The sequence below is a fragment of the Thunnus thynnus genome, chromosome 7 (genome assembly GCF_963924715.1).
Source record: "Thunnus thynnus chromosome 7, fThuThy2.1, whole genome shotgun sequence".
NCBI lineage: Eukaryota > Metazoa > Chordata > Actinopteri > Scombriformes > Scombridae > Thunnus > Thunnus thynnus.
The window spans coordinates 14,462,639-14,483,540 of NC_089523.1; the positions used below are offsets into that span (position 1 = coordinate 14,462,639).

General features: G+C 39.2%; 3 protein-coding genes across 3 annotated transcripts in view; 2 read left to right on the forward strand and 1 right to left on the reverse strand.

The window, feature by feature from the left end:
- porb (P450 (cytochrome) oxidoreductase b) overlaps positions 1-5,279 on the forward strand; it is a 20,431-nt gene extending 15,152 nt beyond the window's left edge. The window contains exons 10-15 of the mRNA XM_067595891.1: positions 431-645; positions 850-999; positions 1,146-1,413; positions 2,344-2,489; positions 2,932-3,017; positions 3,359-5,279. Of these exons, the coding sequence (XP_067451992.1) occupies positions 431-645; positions 850-999; positions 1,146-1,413; positions 2,344-2,489; positions 2,932-3,017; positions 3,359-3,503 (1,010 nt within the window). The 3' untranslated portion in view covers positions 3,504-5,279. The remainder of the gene's footprint in view (positions 1-430; positions 646-849; positions 1,000-1,145; positions 1,414-2,343; positions 2,490-2,931; positions 3,018-3,358) is intronic.
- Positions 5,280-7,140: 1,861 nt separating this feature from the next.
- On the reverse strand, positions 7,141-9,038 carry LOC137185955 (schlafen-like protein 1). The gene is made up of 4 exons (XM_067594518.1): positions 8,620-9,038; positions 7,983-8,079; positions 7,511-7,917; positions 7,141-7,405 (listed from the first exon to the last, which is right to left on the reverse strand). The coding sequence occupies exons 1-4, from the start codon at positions 8,902-8,904 to the stop codon at positions 7,208-7,210; spliced, it is 987 nt and encodes a 328-aa protein (XP_067450619.1). The 5' UTR covers positions 8,905-9,038; the 3' UTR covers positions 7,141-7,207.
- Positions 9,039-11,375: 2,337 nt separating this feature from the next.
- On the forward strand, positions 11,376-20,849 carry taf15 (TAF15 RNA polymerase II, TATA box binding protein (TBP)-associated factor). The gene is made up of 16 exons (XM_067594517.1): positions 11,376-11,534; positions 12,246-12,279; positions 12,532-12,565; positions 12,657-12,735; positions 13,108-13,180; positions 13,344-13,582; positions 13,688-13,862; positions 16,313-16,347; positions 16,908-16,940; positions 17,311-17,420; positions 17,765-17,894; positions 17,982-18,077; positions 18,176-18,245; positions 18,795-18,883; positions 18,993-19,134; positions 20,367-20,849. Exons 1-16 carry the CDS (start codon positions 11,525-11,527, stop codon positions 20,404-20,406), a joined length of 1,389 nt encoding a protein of 462 aa, XP_067450618.1. The 5' UTR covers positions 11,376-11,524; the 3' UTR covers positions 20,407-20,849.
- Positions 20,850-20,902: the final 53 nt, after the last annotated feature.

The following is a 20,902-nucleotide window of genomic DNA, read 5'->3' on the forward strand; positions in this document are numbered from 1 at the left end:
TGCTGACTTTTGTTAAGAATGAAATTAATTTAATGGATCACAAAGGTCATCGGATGTACTTTGTAATACAACTAATAATTAAGGCTACTCCTGTTCAGTGTTCATCAGCATAAATACATCAATATAAAGAACACAATCTGCTGATTTAGTCACTTAATAATCTCCTGCACAGAGGTGTATTGTGTTAATGTTCTTAACAGATATGCAAAGTATTGATGGGAACAGAATGATATGCCAATAAACACACCTGTCTATGACTAGATGGTTTATAAGAATGTTGGTGATGGTGAGAAGCAAAAGTTGTCTACACAGTAAATCTGCAATTTTTGTATCATCAGTAGTAATAGTAGCAGTGGTAGTATATTGATATTTGAACAACTGATACACATTTCTAAAATTTGATAAACATTTATAACATATAAGTGTTGAGATGCCAGAAAAATCTTTTCATTTTATTTTTCAGAGGAGTCCAACAAGAAACACCCTTTCCCCTGCCCCACCACCTACCGCACAGCCCTGACTCACTACCTGGACATCACACATCCTCCTCGCACCAACGTCCTCTACGAGCTGGCACAGTACGCTTCTGACCCCAAAGACCAGGAGAATATGCGCAAGATGGCCTCCTCCTCCCCCGAGGGCAAGGTCAGTGACGGGTGGTGAACGGTCACTGGTGGTGTTAAGACAGATGGTTTAACCCTGAAGTGAAAGTTAACAGCTGTGGTTATATGTCACCCATGTCTGAATAAATTTAAGTTAACCGGACCTATGACGTATACCGATTCATGTACTGTAATTTCCAATTGTTAGACTTAATGTTGTCGTCTTTTCATTGGTGTTTCGCTACAGGGGCTCTACCAGAGTTGGGTGTTGGATGTCAATAGAAACATCCTCGCCATTCTGGAGGATATGCCTTCCTTGAGGCCTCCCATTGACCACCTGTGTGAGCTGCTGCCTCGTCTCCAGGCTCGCTATTACTCTATCGCCTCCTCCTCAAAGGTAATTGTTTAAATCGCTAAAGAAGCACAGAGTTTTAACATTTTTGCAAATATTTTTTGATATGGATATTGTCTTGACCTACTCAAATCTGTTTGTTCTTAGAGTTAAAGCAGAGTAACAATCAGTAACTGTCCTCGGTTTTGTAGGTTCACCCTAACAGCATCCACATCTGTGCCGTGGTGGTAGAATATAAGACCAAGACTGGCCGCATCAACAAGGGAGTGGCCACCAACTGGCTGAAGAACAAACTGGTCACTGACAACGGCCACAAGTCCACTGTTCCTATGTACATCCGCAAGTCCCAGTTCCGCCTGCCCTTCAAATCCACCATCCCAGTGATCATGATCGGCCCTGGGACAGGAATTGCTCCCTTCATGGGCTTTATCCAGGAGAGGGGCTGGCTCAAACAACAAGGTATTTAAAGACACTGTGGGCCACGGTGTCTGTTGTTGTTGTTGTTGTTGTTTGTCTGACCTTTTACAACCTTATGTCTCCACAAGGACAGAAAGATGAGGGAAGAGACCTCCAAACATGTTTGTCATTTCTGTCCTTTTGGTGTAGTGTGGTCTACACAAGTGCCCACAAAAATAGAGAAAGCTGAACTTTTTGCCTTGTGCTCTTTTCAGATGGATACAAATAGTAATCAGTGCTTTAATAGTCAATTTTCAGTTATTAGCATTTTCTGTCACTAGCAAGTATGTAGCTAATAATTCACACATCAGAGAAACTTGTTAGGCATACAGTCGTACACAGTTAAGTTACCTATATTTATTTGATTAGTTTGGTAGTTCATAAATGTTGTTTAAAGTTCTTACAATAAATAAAACAGTTATTCGTGATAGAAACATCTCTTTAACAATTCAATGAATCAATCAAACATCATTTAATATTGTCATACAGGTTAGTGCAATTCAAAGTGCTTCACAGCTGACTGACAAGATAATAATAGGACAGAACAGTAAAACAAATTGACACTAGTGCACACAAGAAATAACAATTCTGAAAATGTAATAAAAAAACAATAAAATAGATTTAAATAATAATAATGAAACAGTAAAATAAAAACTAGATAAAATAATTTTTTTTAAAAAACAATGACAAATAAAATTCTTAAGAGGGAAGACAGACACTGTCAGTCTGAATAAAGTATTAATCTTCACACAGCCAACAAATACAAATGGGATGATTAATATATGATATATAAGTGTGATCATTGTGTGTGCAGCTGTGACAGACAATTACTTGATTATATTAGATTACAATTTCAAAAGTGGAAGAGCTCAAATGCAGTAATCAACAGCAAGTCCAAAAAGTAATCAACACATTGTTTTTGTTCCCGTACAGGAAAGGAGGTCGGAGAGACGGTGATGTTTTTCGGCTGCAGGTATAAGAATGAGGACTTTATCTACCAGGAGGAGCTGGAGGAGGCAGAGAGGAATGGAGTTCTATCAAAGCTGTTCGTTGCCTTCTCAAGAGACCAGGAGCAAAAGGTATGCTCGTCTACCTCACTGCTGTCAGTATCCCTTACCATCAAAGTCAAATCTGCTGGGATTAGAATATACTTTGGTATCTGTTGGCAGTAATCATTGAAGAGTCACTTTAGGTACAAAAGTTTTTGCTGGAATCTTCTTATCACTAGATTTTTTTAGGTGATGTTGAATCTAAATTGTTGTAGGCACTGACTGGTTAATGATACAGTATATGGGAACAAAAAATGGTTATCTTTACGTTATTTAAAGGAATAATTAAATGCCTTGTTCAGTTTTGATATACAGCACATTGAGCTTATTGGAAAAACGGTGTATTTCATATGTCTGTGTTGATGTGCTGTTTATGTGCGTATGGACCTTTTAATCATTTATGTGTGCTAAACATGCATAAAGAATCGCTGCAACTACAACAATGTTTTCTGTTCTGCTCTATAAAATAAAGGTGTACGTGCAACACCTCCTGAAGACACATAAGGAGCACATCTGGAAGCTGGTTCACTCAGAAAATGCTCATATCTACGTCTGCGGGTAATTAATATGTTTGATTCATTCATTTATTCATTTTGCGAAGTAGTGCTCGTTTATTTTTTTATAGTTGTAAATAATCAACAAATAATCTTTGTGCCAACTGTCTGAAATAATGTTAAATTCAACCATTTGATAAAAATAAACTCTTTAGTGTTGGCATCTCCTAGTTTGGTGATAAGTGGTTTCACTGATGGTTTATATACTGGTGTTATTTAAGAATCAAATGCAAAGAAGTTTCACCATGACTGAGGTGAACATTGTTATTGGTTTATTTTAGTTCTTTTTAATTAAAAAGTAGAATCACCCTGCAGCAATCTAAACTGATCCATTTCCTACCATAGGGATGCGAAAAACATGGCGAAGGACGTGCAGACGGCCTTCCACGAGATCGCAGAAGAACTGGGAGGCTTGACGCGCACCCAGGCCACAGATTACATCAAGAAACTGATGACCAAGGGACGCTACTCACAAGATGTCTGGAGTTAAAGAGCCTCAAAACCCAGCTTCACTCGCGCTACTCAAGTGGTTGTTTTTAATTTTTATTTTTTATTTTTACTGTATGTCTTTTATCAGGACTGAATATAAAAACATTAAACACTTCATACTCACCCTGGTTCATGAAGAAGATCATGAGGCAGACCCTACCTCAGCAGGTTTTGTTTAGAAACCCATTCAGCAATCTCAAAGTATATTTCCTACTTATGTATACTACATTATGTATCAGGACCACCAGCTTGTACGCTCTGGGGTCTTCACTTGAGCCGTGGTCCAAGACCAAAAGTACATTTAGCCAGTCTGGATCACAGGACGTGGAAAGAGTCTTTGGTATAAATGAATGAATCGGTGTAATTGGGTGTTTTACTGCAAATCTGGATGCTCTGGGATTAGATTTAGCTGATTAGATTAAGAAACCCACTGGCTCAAAATTCCTTAATGAATCATGTAGGTTTACTAGAAAAAAGAAGCACAAAAGAGTCATCGTCTCAGATTTTCACATTTTTTACTGCTGAGTCAAACAGTTCGGCTGTCATCAAAACTGATGGCAACTCTGAGTAGACAATCCATCAGTTTTGTGGGAGAGGGACTCATTGATCCCAACCTGTGGTTGTACATATTATAATTCCACTGTGAACATGAAGAGTTCAGATGAAACAATGGAAGCTCATTCAATTTGCCATCTTGAGATGTTTGTAACTTTGAACCAGTTGGTTTTAACCGTTTGTAGACTTAACCCCAGAGCAAATAACCCTGCATTATACTGTATGTCTCAGTGATACATTGAGCGTTGTGTGTCCATGTTGCAGGCAGTTTTCAGTATGAACATTCAGAGAAGCTTTAGACATGAAAGGGTGCTGACATTGAACTAGTTTCTCTCAGAGCTGATCTAGTAGTACTTTTGAATGTACTTAAAATACATTAAAATGTTTCAGAAAATGTGTAAAACGTCTGTGAGGAAACTGGTGTAACAAACTGGCATCATAGGTACAATATATGTTTACCTTTGTATTTTGACAAGGGATTTTGCCTTTTATGCATAAGTTGCTGTTCATTTTAAATCGGTAACCTTTTGAGAGGCACAAAGTGATGCAAAGGGGGAAAAACATTTATTGAAATAAACGATTATGTATTTTATTTCCCGTAAGCCTGCCGCTAAACATAATCAAAATGAATCTATAGGTACCCTGATATTTTTGTAAAATGTTTAAACATTAGACTTGCATCCAGATCTGGCCTTCCAAATGGCATTTTATTTTATATGCATTTGACAGCAGAGGAATATTAAATGAGTTGGTCATGTGACAGTAACACTCAGACATATGACAGCCACCTCTGTTTGGCAATTTTATATGTATATATTTTTTTATTGTCCAGTAACATATGCATCACTACACAGAGAAGATGACCAGACATATCAAAACATTTTTTGTGTGTCTCCTAACATTTTGTCTGTCAGTGCTCATCTCAGTGTGTTTTTTTTTTTGTGAATACGAGGAGTTTGAAGAGTTCAGCCAACCTGTTAAAGAGCAGCCTGTGCCTTTTTAACACTGCCTTATGCGTTAGGTTAGGATTAAAACTATGATACTTGTCTTGTTAACAGTTTTTTTTTTTTCTTTCCCTGCTGAAAGTTTCATAGAAAGTCTAATTAATCTGAGACACTTTACCCAGCGTTGTCACTTTTTCTCATTCCATTTTATGATGTGATTATTTGATTGTATCAAGGCATGCATTTTTTTCAATGAATAAATTTGGAATAATTTGTCAGGTTGATGTCTGTCTTGTGATGAAATAAGGTTACATTTTGTGAGAATTGTTTGGATACAGTAGTCTTTTTTTCGTTGAGAATATTAATAAAACACTGTAAAACAAAAGTAAGCAGTGCAGGTGTTCAACAGCTTGCACGCTATAAAACACAACCTATATTGTGCAAATTGCAGTGTGAAACACACTTGGGTCACATTGTTATCTTAACCATCTGCCATTTGTTACCAATTCCAACTTCACAGCACCATCACTAATATTAATGAGGCTGTAATGTTGACAGATAAATATTACATAGTAGTGTTTTAATTGAATACACAGCTGCTCTTCTAATGAGATACTTACAGTGACTACACCAGCAGCTTGTCCCAAGAGGCAGATATACTGACTTATTGAATTATCTACTATAGTCTGAGTAAAAACAAGAATACCTTCAAATCTGTTACAAGAGCTAATTTTAAAAGAGCTGTTCTGGATCATAAGAAGTCATTGTATATGAAGATATATTTTTATAAAATGTTAACATTTTGTGGGTCCAGAGATTTATAGAAATCTGACCCTGGTGGTTATGAAATGATCAGAATCAACTTTATTGGCCAAGTGTGTTTACACATACAAGTAATTTGACTCTGGTTTCTAATGGCTCTCTATGTGATAAGAGTCATAACGTAGGCTTGTTTATTACAAATGTATAATTACAAATTTTATACTTTGTATGGCCTCTTATGTGGAGAATTGTGTTTTACAAGTTAGAATTGTTAAAAACACAATAAAGTGTAAAAAAAAAAAAAAAAAAAACCCCCACCAAAAAACAGGTTTTTCTTGCTGTAATCATTCCTCCTGTTCATATTGACCATTAGAAGGTCTCTTCATAATGCACTCACAATGTAAGTGATGGGGGACAAAAATCCACAAAACTCCTTCTGTGCAAAACTGTATTTAAAAGTTTATCTGAAGCTAATATGAAGCTTCAGTCATTCAAATCTTTTAATAGCCAGTATGAACATGATGATTACAGTGAGGAAAACCTCTTTTACTGTTAATATGGGCATCTGACTGTTGTTTTAAGACAGGTTTGAAAAATTGTGAACCTGTCCTTTGATGAAACTTATAAACAACTTTCACATATAAAAAATCAATATGGCCTGAAGATCAAATGTTAGAGACAGAGAATATATTTGACCTACCCCTGTGTACTGGCAACTTTCATGTAGATACTGTATTTGCTTTAAGTTGCCTAAAAACTTCTTTCTTCTTCTGTTGTTAATGAAATGAACACAAGGTTGTTGCTGTGCATCTGTATCTCTGTTCTGATGCTTCACTTCAGCTGCAGTTTTAGGGAGTGGAAGAATATTTCCAGTGGAAGTATAATAAATGTGGGGTGTTGTCTGTTAATACTTGGTGTACTCAGGCTGTATAGTAATATTTAGGGAAGTGTATATTTTCTTTTTTTGGAAAAGCAGTTTTCTCCTGAACTCTTGGCTCATTAAACTGCCTGCTGCTTATGAGAGGAGCTGCTGTGACTGGTCTTAAGAAACACCATTTCCCACAAACCCCAGATTATCGCAGATTAAATGTTGACAGTTTGACACAATGTGACAGCAGGGCAGAGAGGACCGAACGGTGAGAGAGCGAGATTACAGACTATCAACATTAGCAGAGAGTCAGACACCAAGTTATGATAATGTAGGTACGTATGTTGCTATGGTGGAATATTTTCATGAGATCAGCATTTTTTTCTATGCTAACAAATCAAGGTTTCAGCAAGTTCTGTAGTGCTTCTGTTCTCCAGAAAGACTGTAGGAAATCTGCGATGAAAGATTGCATTGAGTCACTGGAGCTGAGAATAAGAAGTCAAAGACAGTTACTGTGCTTTTGTTGTATTAATTTTGCTACTGTGCATCTCAAGCAAACTTCACAACCAGACAAATTCACATCTGCTCATGTCCTGGACGCAGAGGGGATTCCAGTGCCACATCTGGGGCTCTGCTGTTGTGGGCTTGGCTCTGCTCTGCTTGCAAGGTTATGATGAATTGGAGAAGCCAGTCCGCCTGTGCTGTTAATGAGGACAACTCAGACCCAGCCTCCTTCAGTCTGTGTTCTAGCTCTTGCTTCTTTTGACTCCATTTCTTGAATACACACACATACAGCATGTCAGCACTTGAAATGGTCGCATTTGTCATTTTTATACAAATATGTATTTTGTAAGATAATATAGTCATGGACTTTCTTACCTGTCTGGACCACTCCAGGATTACAGAGTTAGACAGGGGTCCCTCAGTGTTCCCATCCCGCCATATGAACACATCCCCGTGCTCAGTCTGATAGAGGGTTGGCTCACTGAAGGCTGAAGGTGCTCTGAAAGTGAGGCACAGCACCTTGAGGCGAGATGCCTTCACCCCAGACTTTACCACAGGTAGGAAATGCAGGCTGTAGTTTCGGGGAAGGACAGGAGGCTGGAGACGCTTTAGAGTCACGTCCACCTGTAGGCGAGTCTCGTGCTCCTCTTCATGGCTGAAGGACAGGCCATAAACCACTCCGTCCTCATTCACCCCGACAACCAGACGGCCTCCCCCGCTGTTCAGGAAGGCACTTCCATACATAGCAACATGTCGGAAGAAACCATTCTGCATGTAATTTCCTGAAAGAAGACAAAACAATTTTTAACAGGATATAACTTAGCGGTAAATTCCCTTGTAACCTTACCTCTGCCGGCCATGAACTCAATGTTGCAGCTGTCATTAATAATGTGAGCCCCGTGGTAGAGCCACTGGCAGCAGGTGATGTCCTGTTCATTGGTAGACTGGATGTCAGAGAGAGAAGGTACAAAGCAGAATGGGACAGTTAAGTATCATATTATTACAAAAAAAATCATACACTGTATTCATCTCTGTATTATCAAGGTCATTGGTAGAGGCTGACCAATACTGGGTTTTGGAGGCCAGTAACAATATTAATACATGAGAATAATAAACATGAAATAAATGTAAATGAACTAATATTCATATGCACAACACATAACATAAAAAACATTTTGTGATAAATATGTCTGACTAAATATATCTTACAGTTGAACAAAACACTATGACAGTAATGTAAATTTTGAGCACTGAAATTATTTAAATTATTAATAAAAGCAGAAAATTCTATAAAAGATCAATTGAGAAGTCAAATATTCATATAACTGCTGCCACTAAGATATTTCTTGCTGTTTACAACTTTCTTTTTTTTTTTTTTGCATATTTCTTTTTGCCAACACACACACTATATGTGGCCTAATATCAGCTGATGTTATTATCCTGCCAATGTTCCCTGCAGCTCTCTGATTCTGTCCTCATCTCACCTGTACTGGTGTTCCCTGTTGACCAGTCTGGTTCTGGGCTGCACTGTTGCTTTTTTGCCTTTGGGTGCTCTGTGGATGAGGGCTTGAACAGCCAGAGCATCTCTTCTTTTGAACCCATTTGAAGCGCCCCCATCTCCAGCCAAGAAGTTTCCATCCCCGGGAACGACCGGCTCGCTTCCTTTTCTTTTTCTTAGCTCCACTGGAAACTGTCCTAACATGAGCTGATGTGGACGGAGTCAGGGAGGCAGAGGTCCCTACATCGCTCAACGTATCTGGGTTTCTCATCTGTCCCTTAACAAGAATCTGTTAGATAATGTGCACAGTGCAAAAAATGGGGAAAAAATGTGGGTCTTCTCGTTTTTAGGAGAGTAGACTATTTAAAACCTTTTGTATTTCAGTTGCTACAGTGTTTAAATGATGCATATTCCAAAGTAAATTTGAAAAAAACAAAAACAATTTGTGTTTAGATTCGTGTAATCAAAGATAGAGGTTGGTTTCCAGGGCTCAAGATTGATTTAGATGTGTATTCTACTGTGTGCACAGTGCTTGATGGTCATTGTAAACACTAATTATATACACATATACACATGCGTTGAAGCAAAGGCGGTCAACAGGGGCCCTCAGCTCATTTTTGCCCCAGGGCCTCCTGGCAGGTTAATCCGGCCCTGGACCCTCAAAGTGTTATTTACAGAGAAATAGAATTTAGCCACGTTTCTTAAATGCCATTTGTTGACTAAATAGTAGAATTTACACAAGCACATCTTCACTGAGTGAGTAAGTGAAGCAGAACACTGAGCACAATCATTGTCTGTTGTGCAGCTGTAACACTTTGCCTGCAGTGGTGCTCTTTCAACATTAAAAAACATCATAAGAGCTATACTATAATCAGAGCATAATATCGTTAACACAATATGTAAGAGTGCTGGGGGTACAGTTTGATTTCAGTCAATGAGATGCTGTTAAACAGCCACTTGAGGTCAGTGTTATTCTAAATTAAGAGCCATGTTTTCCCCTGGTTGTGTTGATGTCCTGAATCTGAGGTCAACACATATGGGCTATGAGGTTCAGCCATATATTCCTCCACCACTGAGATGCTTTAAGTGCCAAAAGTATGGCCACGTAGCAGCAATCTGCAAAGGCAAGCAGAGATACATAGGTGTGCAGGTGAACATGAGTATGAGAAATGCAAAGAAGGAGCTAAACTCAAGTGTTGTAACTGTGGAGGAGAACACAGCTCAGCCTATCGAGGGTGCAAAGTCAGCAAGAAAGCAGCAGAGAGTTAGTCTCCCAGGGGATTACATATGCAGAGGCAGTGACGAAAGTGTCCAGGCAGGCAGATGCCCCTAAATCAGTGGGAATAGAGAGCAACAACAGACCCTGTGAGGGATGTGACAAATTTGCTGTAAAGGAAGATCTGCTAATTGTGGGCAAGAGTGAGTTTGTGTTGTTTATGGTAGATGTGATAAATTGCTCAGTGCAGATGAGCAGGAAGATGAAAAAGATCAAGATCATATTGAAATCAGCTGAGAAATAGATCGGGATTAAAGGACTAAGATGGGAAGTAGTGGAAGAAATGTTAGATGGAGAAACTCCTAACACTCAGACATGAGCTGGTGGCTCTTCATGGTTTTAGTTATTCTACAGTGGAATACAAGAAGCCTTATTGCTGATGGACAAGAATTTGTTCCAAATTTATCAGACAAGCCTCATGTAATATGTATAAAAGAGACATGGTTGAAGTCACAATGGAATTTTGTTGTATATGATTAAACAGCAATTAGGAATGATAGGAAAACCAGAAAAGATGGAGGAGTGGCAACATTTGTGAAGAATGGGATGAGTTAGAATTTAATTAATATAGGAAAAGAACAAGACTCAATTATAATTTAAGTATTGAGAGGAAAGAGTAGCTTAGTGATAGTCAATTACTGTAACCCTTGTAATAGACTGAGCTCTGACATATTGAATGCTGCAAGTGGGCCGACACAAGGGGAAGTAGTATGGTTGGGGATTTTAATACGGATGCAAATGGATCTGTAATAGAGGAGTACATAGATTATAAGGGTTTAGGAACAGCCTGCCCAAGGAGATAAGGTTAGCAAAATCAGTAACTTTTTAAAAATCACCTCTTAAAACCCATTTCTACAGACTTGCTTTTATGTAATGTTGTCTTTCGATCATCTTTTAATCTTTTTATCATCTCCCTATTGTATTTCATTGTCTTCTGCTGTTCTCTTCTTATTGTTGGACTTGTTATTGCTTTCTGTGCCGTGTCTTTGCTTTTGTATTGTACTGTCTTTGCTTTGTCTGTCAAAGCACTTTGTAAACTCTGTTTTTAAAGATGCTATATAAATAAAGATATTATTATTATTATATAGTGTGTATTAATGATGGAAAAGGTACAAGACATAATAGTATACAGAATAGATCTGACACTCACATCCACTGTAATTGCAGGTATTAGTACTTGGGAAGTTTTAAACCTGTCAACAGTAGGCACTGATCACTATCCAATAGTAATCAAGATTAGAATAGAGATACATCAATATGGAAGTTGGATAAAGCTGACTGTGATGCATATAAAAGATGTGGAGGAAAGTCATAAAAAAGTTGGTTACAGCCATTTATATATAGTATAGTTTTTTGTTTTGAGTAGGCTATTGTAAACTGGAACCCGTTAAATATACCCCGGTATGGTAGGTGGCGGTATGCACATATAAGCTGGTGTTGCAATCCGCCAATAAACGCGAAGAAGAAGAGGAAGAAAGCCCGGCGCTGTTCCTGGTCGTTTAGTTCACTTCTGTTCTGCAGCGCTGCGTAGATTTAAACCGGGTTTTTTTTAATCAGCTAATCAGAAGAAACAGACATCAGTGATTTTTAAAACAAGTATATATACCTGCACAGAATGGCCACTGGTAAGTCTATATTTCCTGTATTTATGTGTCAGTTTTACTTGCTTTGTTTGTGAATGAGTAACGTAAAGTGGGTCGAATATGCTGGAGCCAAGTTAGCATTAGCTCCCAACCGCGAGGCCAGGGCTAGGGCTCCGTCTATTTCACGGATTTGACAACTAGCATCAGCAGAATAAAGTTAGCTTTATTTGGGGGGTGGTTTAGTAAGCTTACAGTGCGGAGTTTATTTCTTAATCACACTTCAGCTATGTTTTTTACCCCGCAGTTACTGCGTAGTTCATTAAAAGAGTTACCAGCGGCGCAGGGTCGGGCCTTGTCGGGCGTCTTTGTTTATACCGCTACCGCTATTGTTTCTCCCTCTGAACGGGGAACATGCCGGAGCAGATGTATCTTCAAGATAAATCGTCAATATTTGCATTTAGGCCGTTTTTCTCAAAGCCAACTGTGTGCGTTGATATGGCAGCATAAAAAAACGATGATATGGTTGTGTCGTTTCAAGATTTAGCCGAAGCCCAGACCAAATTGACCGCCATTTTCATCACATTGGCGTGGTGAGGGGCCTGCTAGCGTGTAGCTGTCCTACTTTCAACAGCCTTCAGACCAGTCGTACACCGTTAGCTGATTTAGTAACCATCTTCTCTAGTACGCAGGTTGAAGTTCTTTTGTTTAACCTTTTTTTTCAAACGTTAAATCATTGTTTTATCTCACTTTCAGATTCAGGCTACGGCCAGCATGGTGGCTCACAAAGGTAACGAGGATAACATTCAACGCATAACGTCAACTCTGATTAATATAACGTATTTTTTATATATATATGTAATGTATATCTGTATATATCAGCCAAAGGTTTGGAAACACTTTTTCATTCATGTGAATGCGAAGGTGTGTCTAAACTTTTGACTGGTACTGTGTATGTGTGTTTACCCATTTAAAGCTAAAAACATCACACTGTGTGGAGGTTCTGAATGAATTTAAAGTTAACTGCTTTTTATAATTGTAGCTATGGATCATATGCTGGTCAGCAGAGTGGACAGGTAAGACCCTTCCTAAATTGGTTAGTTAATTGTAAGTATTATATTTCCTGTTGTTGCCTCTCGAATACTGACTGTTTTTTCTGGTTCGCAGGGTTATGGACAAGGAAATGGCAGTGGCTCTTATGGGGGGCAGAGCTACGGTAATTATGGTCAGCCGGCTGTGACACAAGGTATAAATTGCAAACAATAAAGGCTAGATTAACTACTGCACTGATGCCTCCGTATTTATTAAAATTCCCACCCAAAACCTAACCTTCAGTAGACCAACTTTGTTGTTAGATTACCTCAAGGGGGTTCAGACATGTGTGTTAGATATATTCTTAGATATTTATGATTGAGGCATTAACAGATCACACCAGAATATGGGAGTTATTTAAACTTATTTTCTATATTTCCTTCACATGTCATTGATATACCAGTTTAAGGACCTCTTGTGTCTACTGTCAAACTCTTGACTAAAATTAAGTAAACATTAGATTGTTTTGTCTGTATAGTAAGAAATGGGATGTTTCTGAATTTTGTGAATCCTTCTGTCTTGACAGACGGCTACAGCCAGTCTCAGGGAGGCTACGGTCAGCAACAGAGCTATGGAAGTTATGGACAGGAGTCATCTGGGTAAGACTACTGATATTACAACTTCACCCTTCTTGTGAGCATGATTTCTATTTACATTGTTTGCCTCTGAACATGAATAGTGACATGAGACACAACCTGTTTATTTTACCATTTGGGTCCTCTGTCGTGTTAACTGTAAATATTTTACTGAAACCACTTGAAGGTATGGTGACAAGTCATCGTCGTCGTCATCATCATCATCATATGGACAAGGATCAGGGTCCTATGGGCAGCAAGGGTCCTATGGTGGTAATCAGGGACAAGGATCCTATGGTGGTAGTGGTGGTGGTGGTGGTCAGGGCCAAGGAGGAGACAGCTATGGACAACAAGGATCTTACAGCGGCCAGGGAGGAGGAGGAGGAGGTGGTGGTGGCGGCAGCAGCTATGGAAGATGGAGTGAAGGTAGGAAGAACTGGGTCTTGAAAGAAAATCAACTATCTGTGTTCTGTAAGATGAGATGTCCCAGTCCTCATGGGAAAAAATTAAAAACATCTTTTTTTGCACCAGGTGAAAGTGGTGGTCAGGGTGGGAGGTATGGACGTGACCAAGGAGACCGTTCAGAAGGAGGTGGCTACAGAGGCAGAGGCCGTGGTGGCTATGACCGTGGCGGTTATGACCGCAGTGGTGGATATGAGCGCAGTGGATACGACCGTGGCGGAAGAGGTGGACCTCCTGGTATGGGGTAAGTTGCACAGTGCCACTGCCCCCAAGGTACTTTTATTCACTGTAAAATATGAGACATGACTTGTTGTCACTCAACACATCATCACTCATCAACTATAAACCATCAACATAGATAATATTATCCACCCATCTGCTTTGTGCTCCAGATCACCTAACTCTGGTATATATTTTTCAAAACCTGATTCATGTAAAGTTGTCACATATCACATAGGTAATATTCACCACCTCTCTGCATTGTGCTCCAGATACCTGAACCTCAGCCTTTTTTTTTTTTTTTTTTTTTTTTCCCTCCAAAAATCTGATTCCTCTGAAGTTTAACAGATAAGAGACATGCTGGTGTTAATTCAACATCCATCTTAAAATGAAACTCACTTCACACTCCATAAGTGGTGAATAACAGTCAGAGATTAGCTTGTTTGACCACTGAGGATCTGCTCGTCATCATTGGGGTATTAAGTAAGAAATGGCGACACAACACGTCTGCTTAAAGCAGGAGTTTCATTGGCACTAAGTGACCCAGCCGAACGACATCATGCCAGACAAAGGGCTGGTTTTGTCCATTCTCCGACCAGTAAAGGCCAATTCATGCTTTTTGTGTCTGTGGACGACTGTGGTCTTGCGGACGCACACACAGTTCCATTGATACTTTTTTTCGGAGGTCCACGAACACAGACATGTTCCACATGTGCCCGCTTGTAAACAGGGTTGCAGTGTGATATTTTTCCAGAGTTGTGAAATCCAGTCTGTTAGTAATACAAACCGCCGTGCAGTGTTTTTCTAATCAGGCTTTAAACCGGACTTGCTGGATTGTATTTCGTTGTCTCACCAGCACTTTAAACAACACGCCCACACCAACACAGCCCCTTGTGGTGTTTTACATGGCGCTGTTTTCAGTCTGAATGCAGATGAGGAGTTCCTGTATGTTGCTGAACAACTAGAAAAGTGACAGCTTAATGAACAGAAACTCAGTACATACATACAGTAGACAAGACAGTGATTTGTTTGCTTTTCTAGCATATGCACAGTTGACGCGCTTGCTATGCGTACACTCCACATGGTCACAAATTCAGGGCTACACGGACACAGGCAGATGGTAACATTTATGTCACTCAGACCCTTGCAGCCATGTGGGCGCTGAAAGTATGAATTGGCCTTAAGGGACATCTCTTGTGTCAGTTTCAGAGGCCGTTTACATCAGAAATGAAGTAGTTTTAAAAAATATATTGAACATTAGGAGCTCAACATAAACGGCTGCTTCTGTGAATAAGAACAGTGCTGTAGCTGATTAAAATGCATAAATGTGCTTTCTTTACACATGGAAAACTTGTTCACCACATTAAGATGCGTACTATTATAAACCACCTTTTGCACTGCTGTAAATTGGACTCTTTCCCTTTTTGTAAGGACTACAAAATTAGCTCTTGAACATTTTTGAGGTTAGTTATTGGATCAGTTGACCATCAGTTTCTGAGGTGAGCCAAAAAGTGCATTTGAAATTAGTTTCACTTTTTGGACTTTTGGCTTTTGCTACAATTTGAAAGCTCTACATTGTCTTGTCTCCTAGTTTACATTGTGAATTTTACATAACTGGAAACAGTTGTTTTGTCTTCTTTATTCATGTATCTTTAAGATCAGTGAAAGCCAAGTAATGCAGCTTTTCATCACATTTGGTAATTTGACCCTTGATCCAAACAGTCAGGATTTTTGTTGTACTGTTAACTTTTTAATCAAAATTAATCTCCAGCAGCCATACTTTGTCAATTACCAGAAGCTTATTTTTGGTCTGTCCTTGTGCTCCGAGGATCACACTATAGTTTTTGAACAATGGAAACTCCATCGAAATGCTGCCGTTACACCTGGAGCCACATCTGCAACTGCTTCACATTCAACAGGTTTCATTCAAGTGTTGTATATTTGACAATGGCGAACATGTGTGTTGTGTTAACATGGATCTACATTTTATACTACAGGTGTTCAGAGTGATTGAACTATAACATGGACCTCAGTTAAAAGATCTCATATACGCACTCAGTGGAAGATTGCTCATCAGTTGCTATACCCCTTCACACCAATTTGGCCCATCATGTTAAAAAAAAAACAAACAAATTCAGCTGGTTTTCCAGCTCTTGGTATCCAATCTGGTCATGTTTTATTTAAAATTTAAAAAAAAAAAAAAATCAAATCAATTAAATTCGGTGAACTTCTAACTGGTGACCCAGTGACTTGTGATAACTGTTTACACTCGTCTGCCTGATTGTTCAGTCAGAGCTGCCTAGTTATCTGTCCACTGATCTCTAATGTCAAAGACTAACACATTCCTCGTGTGAGACATTTCCACCGTAGTCGCACACCCTGGCAGAAGTGCATACTGATGGGGATGTAGGGGAGCTTTGAGCTCTCAGTTGGGACAAAGGAAAAGCCATCATATCTCCAATTTTTCCTCTGCAGAGGTGGTGACCGTGGTGGCTTCAAAAATTACGGTGGTAAGTGACGAGCATCAGAACTGTGTCGGTGGGGGAGGAAAGAACTTGAGTTAGCAGAAAAGGAAAAAAGAGGGGGATTTAAAAAAAAAAAAAAAAAAAAAAAAAAAAAACTCAGTGAATGCCACCATTTTCATGTCCAGATCCCAAGGGACTCCACCTAGTGTTCTTAGCAGGATTTCTCATAAATGTCTTCAGATATGGTAAAGAAAGAAAAACATGGAGCCTGAGTTGTAAAATAATGGTATTGTTGCATGAAGGTGAGAGTTGATTGTAAATGACAGAGGTGTTCCCAGGACGAAGAAGGAAAACTTTCTAAAACTGGAGACATTTTGGTGGTGGTCAAAAAACAGAACAATTGTGTTCTTGTGCAAAGGTGTTGGTATGTGATGCAACGGTATGAAAACACCTGTCAGAGAGCGAGCTGTAAACATGGACTTTGTTTAATTTTCTTTATCATTATGCACTAGTAGGGATGAAGTTAATAATTTGTATGGAACAGTACAGATGATTAAAGATTTCTTGCTCAAGTGTTCTCTTCCATCCTCTCCTCTGTTTTACAGGCTCTCGAGACTACGGCTCAAGGGATGAACCAGGTAAAGAACGTCCCCAAGACACCCAGTTACAACCAGTTAATTAGGGTTGCACTGATTAGTCAGTCATAATTTAAAATCTGTCCATAGCTGCTGTAATCAGAGCAGGGTGTGGTTATCCTTTTAGTGGCCGGAGCAAGTCAACATCTTTTTGTTTTTTTTTGGTATTGTCATAGTCTCTTTAAAGTGAAGTCTATGATGTTAAACTTAGTGTCTGAGTTGATTATGTATTTATTGAAGCCCCTCTGACAATACTTTGGCTGATGGGGGGTCAGGTTTATTTAGTAAATTCCACTGTTCTATCTCCTCAAGAATTATTATATAAAATGTGATCATTTCTGATGTCTTCTCTCCATTTTGGTCTCTTCCACAGCTGGGGAGCAGGACAACTCTGACAACAACACCATTTTTGTCCAGGGACTGGGAGAAGATGTCACAGTTCAGGAAGTCGGCGATTTCTTCAAGCAAATTGGAATCATCAAGGTATTAAATTATTCTCTTTGCATGTTGTCACTAATTTCCTTTCCTAGATTGATTAGATTTCACCATAATGCATCCTAATGACTGTCGAGGCTTGATTCAACAGCAAAAGTGTGACCATCTCTTCTTTTTGCGAATGCATGAAATGAAGTATTTGTCAGAGCAATCACACTGATGTTTTCATTCAAATCTTTTAAAGAAAATTCCTTTTTTGTGTTTTGTTACTCTTTAAACTTTGAACCAGTTCTTTAGAGATTGATTGTGTTAACTGATATCTGGGTCTAAACTGGTGTAGAAATGATAAATGTAAGCACTGAGAATCAGACGTCTTCATTTTGTGCTTTCAGGTGAACAAGAAGACCGGCCAGCCAATGATCAACATCTACTCTGACAAAGTCACCGGTCGGCCGAAGGGAGAAGCTACAGTGTCATTTGATGACCCGCCGTCTGCCAAAGCTGCTATCGACTGGTTTGATGGTAATGGCATTGCTATCCTGAAGCTTTGAAATTCTCTAATTATACTGATTCAGCATCCCTAAAACTGATGCTCTCTTCTCATTTCAGGCAAGGAGTTCCAGGGCAAATCCATCAAAGTATCATTTGCCACCCGCAGAGCTGAGTTCACACAGAGAGGAGGAGGTGGAAGAGGCGGGAGAGGAGGTGGGTAGGAGGTGATGGGAGCTGGCTCAGGGCTCAAATAACGAACCTTTTTCAATTGTCTAGCTTCTTAATTGAACTGCTTTTTGATTGTCTGTCAGGTTTCAGAGGTCGTGGTGGTGGAGGCCCTAACTTTGACATTAAGGGAGGAGACTGGCCGTGTCCCAACAGGTTTGTATGAGAAGGTTTCATGTAACTAAAGCTGTTTTCTCTCATGAGTTACCTTTTCACACATGTACCACACAACAGGAGATTGACAGTGTCAAGACGTATTCTCTCCTACTGGAAATACACAGTTTGGTTTAGTCGAGGGACGAACAATTAATCGAATTTTTATTGAAATTGCAATTTGGCCTACTGCAGGTTTCGAATTGCAGGAGACACAATATCTGTTACAGGTCAAATTCAACAGCCACATGATGGAAACGTTATTAACACGCCCACTCGCTCAATGTGAATTCACTGCTGTATTCACACATGGGCTCAATCGAACATTACACGGACTTTGTACTAAGGAGCTGGTAGTGTAAAGTACATTTAACGTCCAGTTCGACTGATTCAGACATTTGTGTTCTCACACACAGCTTCTCCGGATAACTTCAGGATTGCAGAGCATGTGTGAAAGGGGCTCCAGAAATATACATTTTATAGAAAGACAAAACATTTGTGAAGTTGAAAGGTGTGGATAAAAAGGTCATCTCATCTCTATTCTGTCCTCAGCTCTTGCGGCAACATGAACTTTGCACGGCGGCAGGAGTGTAACAAGTGCGGAGCCCCTAAACCAGGAGATGGAGGATACGGAGGTGGAGGTGAGTACTTTATACTTCGTTCAAATACTGAAGATAGTTGTGTCGCCAGAATCCCCCAGTGTGTCCTCCATAATCCTGTATGACTGACACCGGTGATGATTGTTTGCAGATCGTGGAGGCAGAGGTGGTTACGGAGGTGACAGAGGTGGCGGCTTCCGAGGTCGTGGAGGTTTCCGTGGTGGAGACCGTGGGGGCTACGGAGGCGGCGGCGGTGGTGGTGGATTTGGAGGAGGCTACAAAATGGGAGGAAGGTGGGTTAAAAAACAAAGATTCTTTTGTCTTTTACATGCATACATTTACTACTTGAAGGCACAAGAGCTGCAAGGAGTCATGTATCAATCGATTAGTCCATCAACAACTATTTTGATAATCAAATAATTGTCATTTTTCTAAGCAAGAATGCCAAACGTTTGCTGCTTCCAGCTTCTTCAGTGTGAAGATTTTTTTTGTCACATATGAAAGTAAACTGAATATTAAAATAATTAATGAAGAAAACCTGCAGATTAATTGGTAATTAAAATAATTGTCAATTGCTAGATGTGATCAAATGTATGATCTGGTGCAGTTTGCTGTGTGACCAGAAGAGGGCGGAAATGAGTCTGAATTTGTAACTTGGTCCTAGATCTAAACTACATAATAATACTGAGCAGGGTTTGTGTTTAGTGTTTTCATATTGTAAAGGTGACAAAATGATCTGCTGATCAGATTATTATTATTATTATTATTATTATTATTATTTTTTAAATCTGCTCTTACACGTATTATTCTTCCACAATGTAATACACAAAGGGTACAGAGGATTTACTCAAAACTACAGAATTGGCAGTGACATCCTGAAGTTTACAATGACAGATGTATGATTTCTTATTAGTGTAAAATAATTAGGTGTTTTTTTTTTTTTCTGGTATTGTAACTGCATAATCCTGTAAATATTATATAGTAGTACTGAATACATTTGGTAAGTAATATGTAATTGGGACACAGCTCTGGTTTAAAGTACACCCACAAATATTTTTATTTTTCCCCCCATGCTCTCTAAATTCCAGATTAGATATTTAGTTTGATTTTAGCTCCCAGGCTCTTTTTAAAAGGATAGTAGTTCTGGCCAAGGAGCTTTTTTTAGCCATTTTCCCTGCTTATAAAGAAGCCAATGTATAAAATGTGTCTAGTGTCTGAATATGAATGCAACAACCTTCACTTAACATTTTTGTGCAACTTGAGGGTCTTGGATATTTGCACATTTTAATTTATTGCTACTTACTGAAGGTGAAGTGGGGCTTTAGTCAAGGAGGTTGTTAAAGGAAGGACGTTCTGCTTTCATTTACTGATTTTTCTAAAGCGGGATGGCGTGAGCGGAGGAGAAATGAACACCATATTTCACCCTCGTCTTTGTTCAGATGATGAGGCTTATTTTAATGACACAAGTGGGTGTTGATCTTAACGATTCATCTTCTTTTTTTTCTTTCTTTTTTTCCCTCTTCAGAGGTGACCGCAGAGACGACAGACGAGAGCGACCATACTAATCGTCGAGACGGACACCGTTCCAGCCCTTGAGTTCGCCAGCGAGGGAGGGGCTCCGTCGGGGAAGGGGATATAGATCAGACATTCTGATTTTTGCGTACCTTTTCATAGCCCGTGCATCCCCAGCTATTACTCTTTCCATCTGCGAGTGAGGGGGAGGGATGTGTTGAGCTACTGTGAGAGGGGCTTTGGGGCTGATTGGCAGTGTTGGCATGTGGTCAGATGTAATTTTTTTTTTTTTTTTTTTTTTTGGTTTTGTTTTGTTTTGTTTTCTTTGTTTTATTTCTTTGTACATCTTTTTAATTTTCTCTCAGATTCTAGGTGCAGATGTTTTGTGAGGTAGTACCATTGTTTTTGTATGAACGGAATAAAAATGTTGTACTTGGGCTCTTTTTTTTTTTTTTTTTTTTCTCCCCCCAAAATATTAATAAAAACTGTGATCTTTTCTCTGTGCTTTTTGTCGGTTTTTATCCATCATTTGCAACACTGAAGACAAAG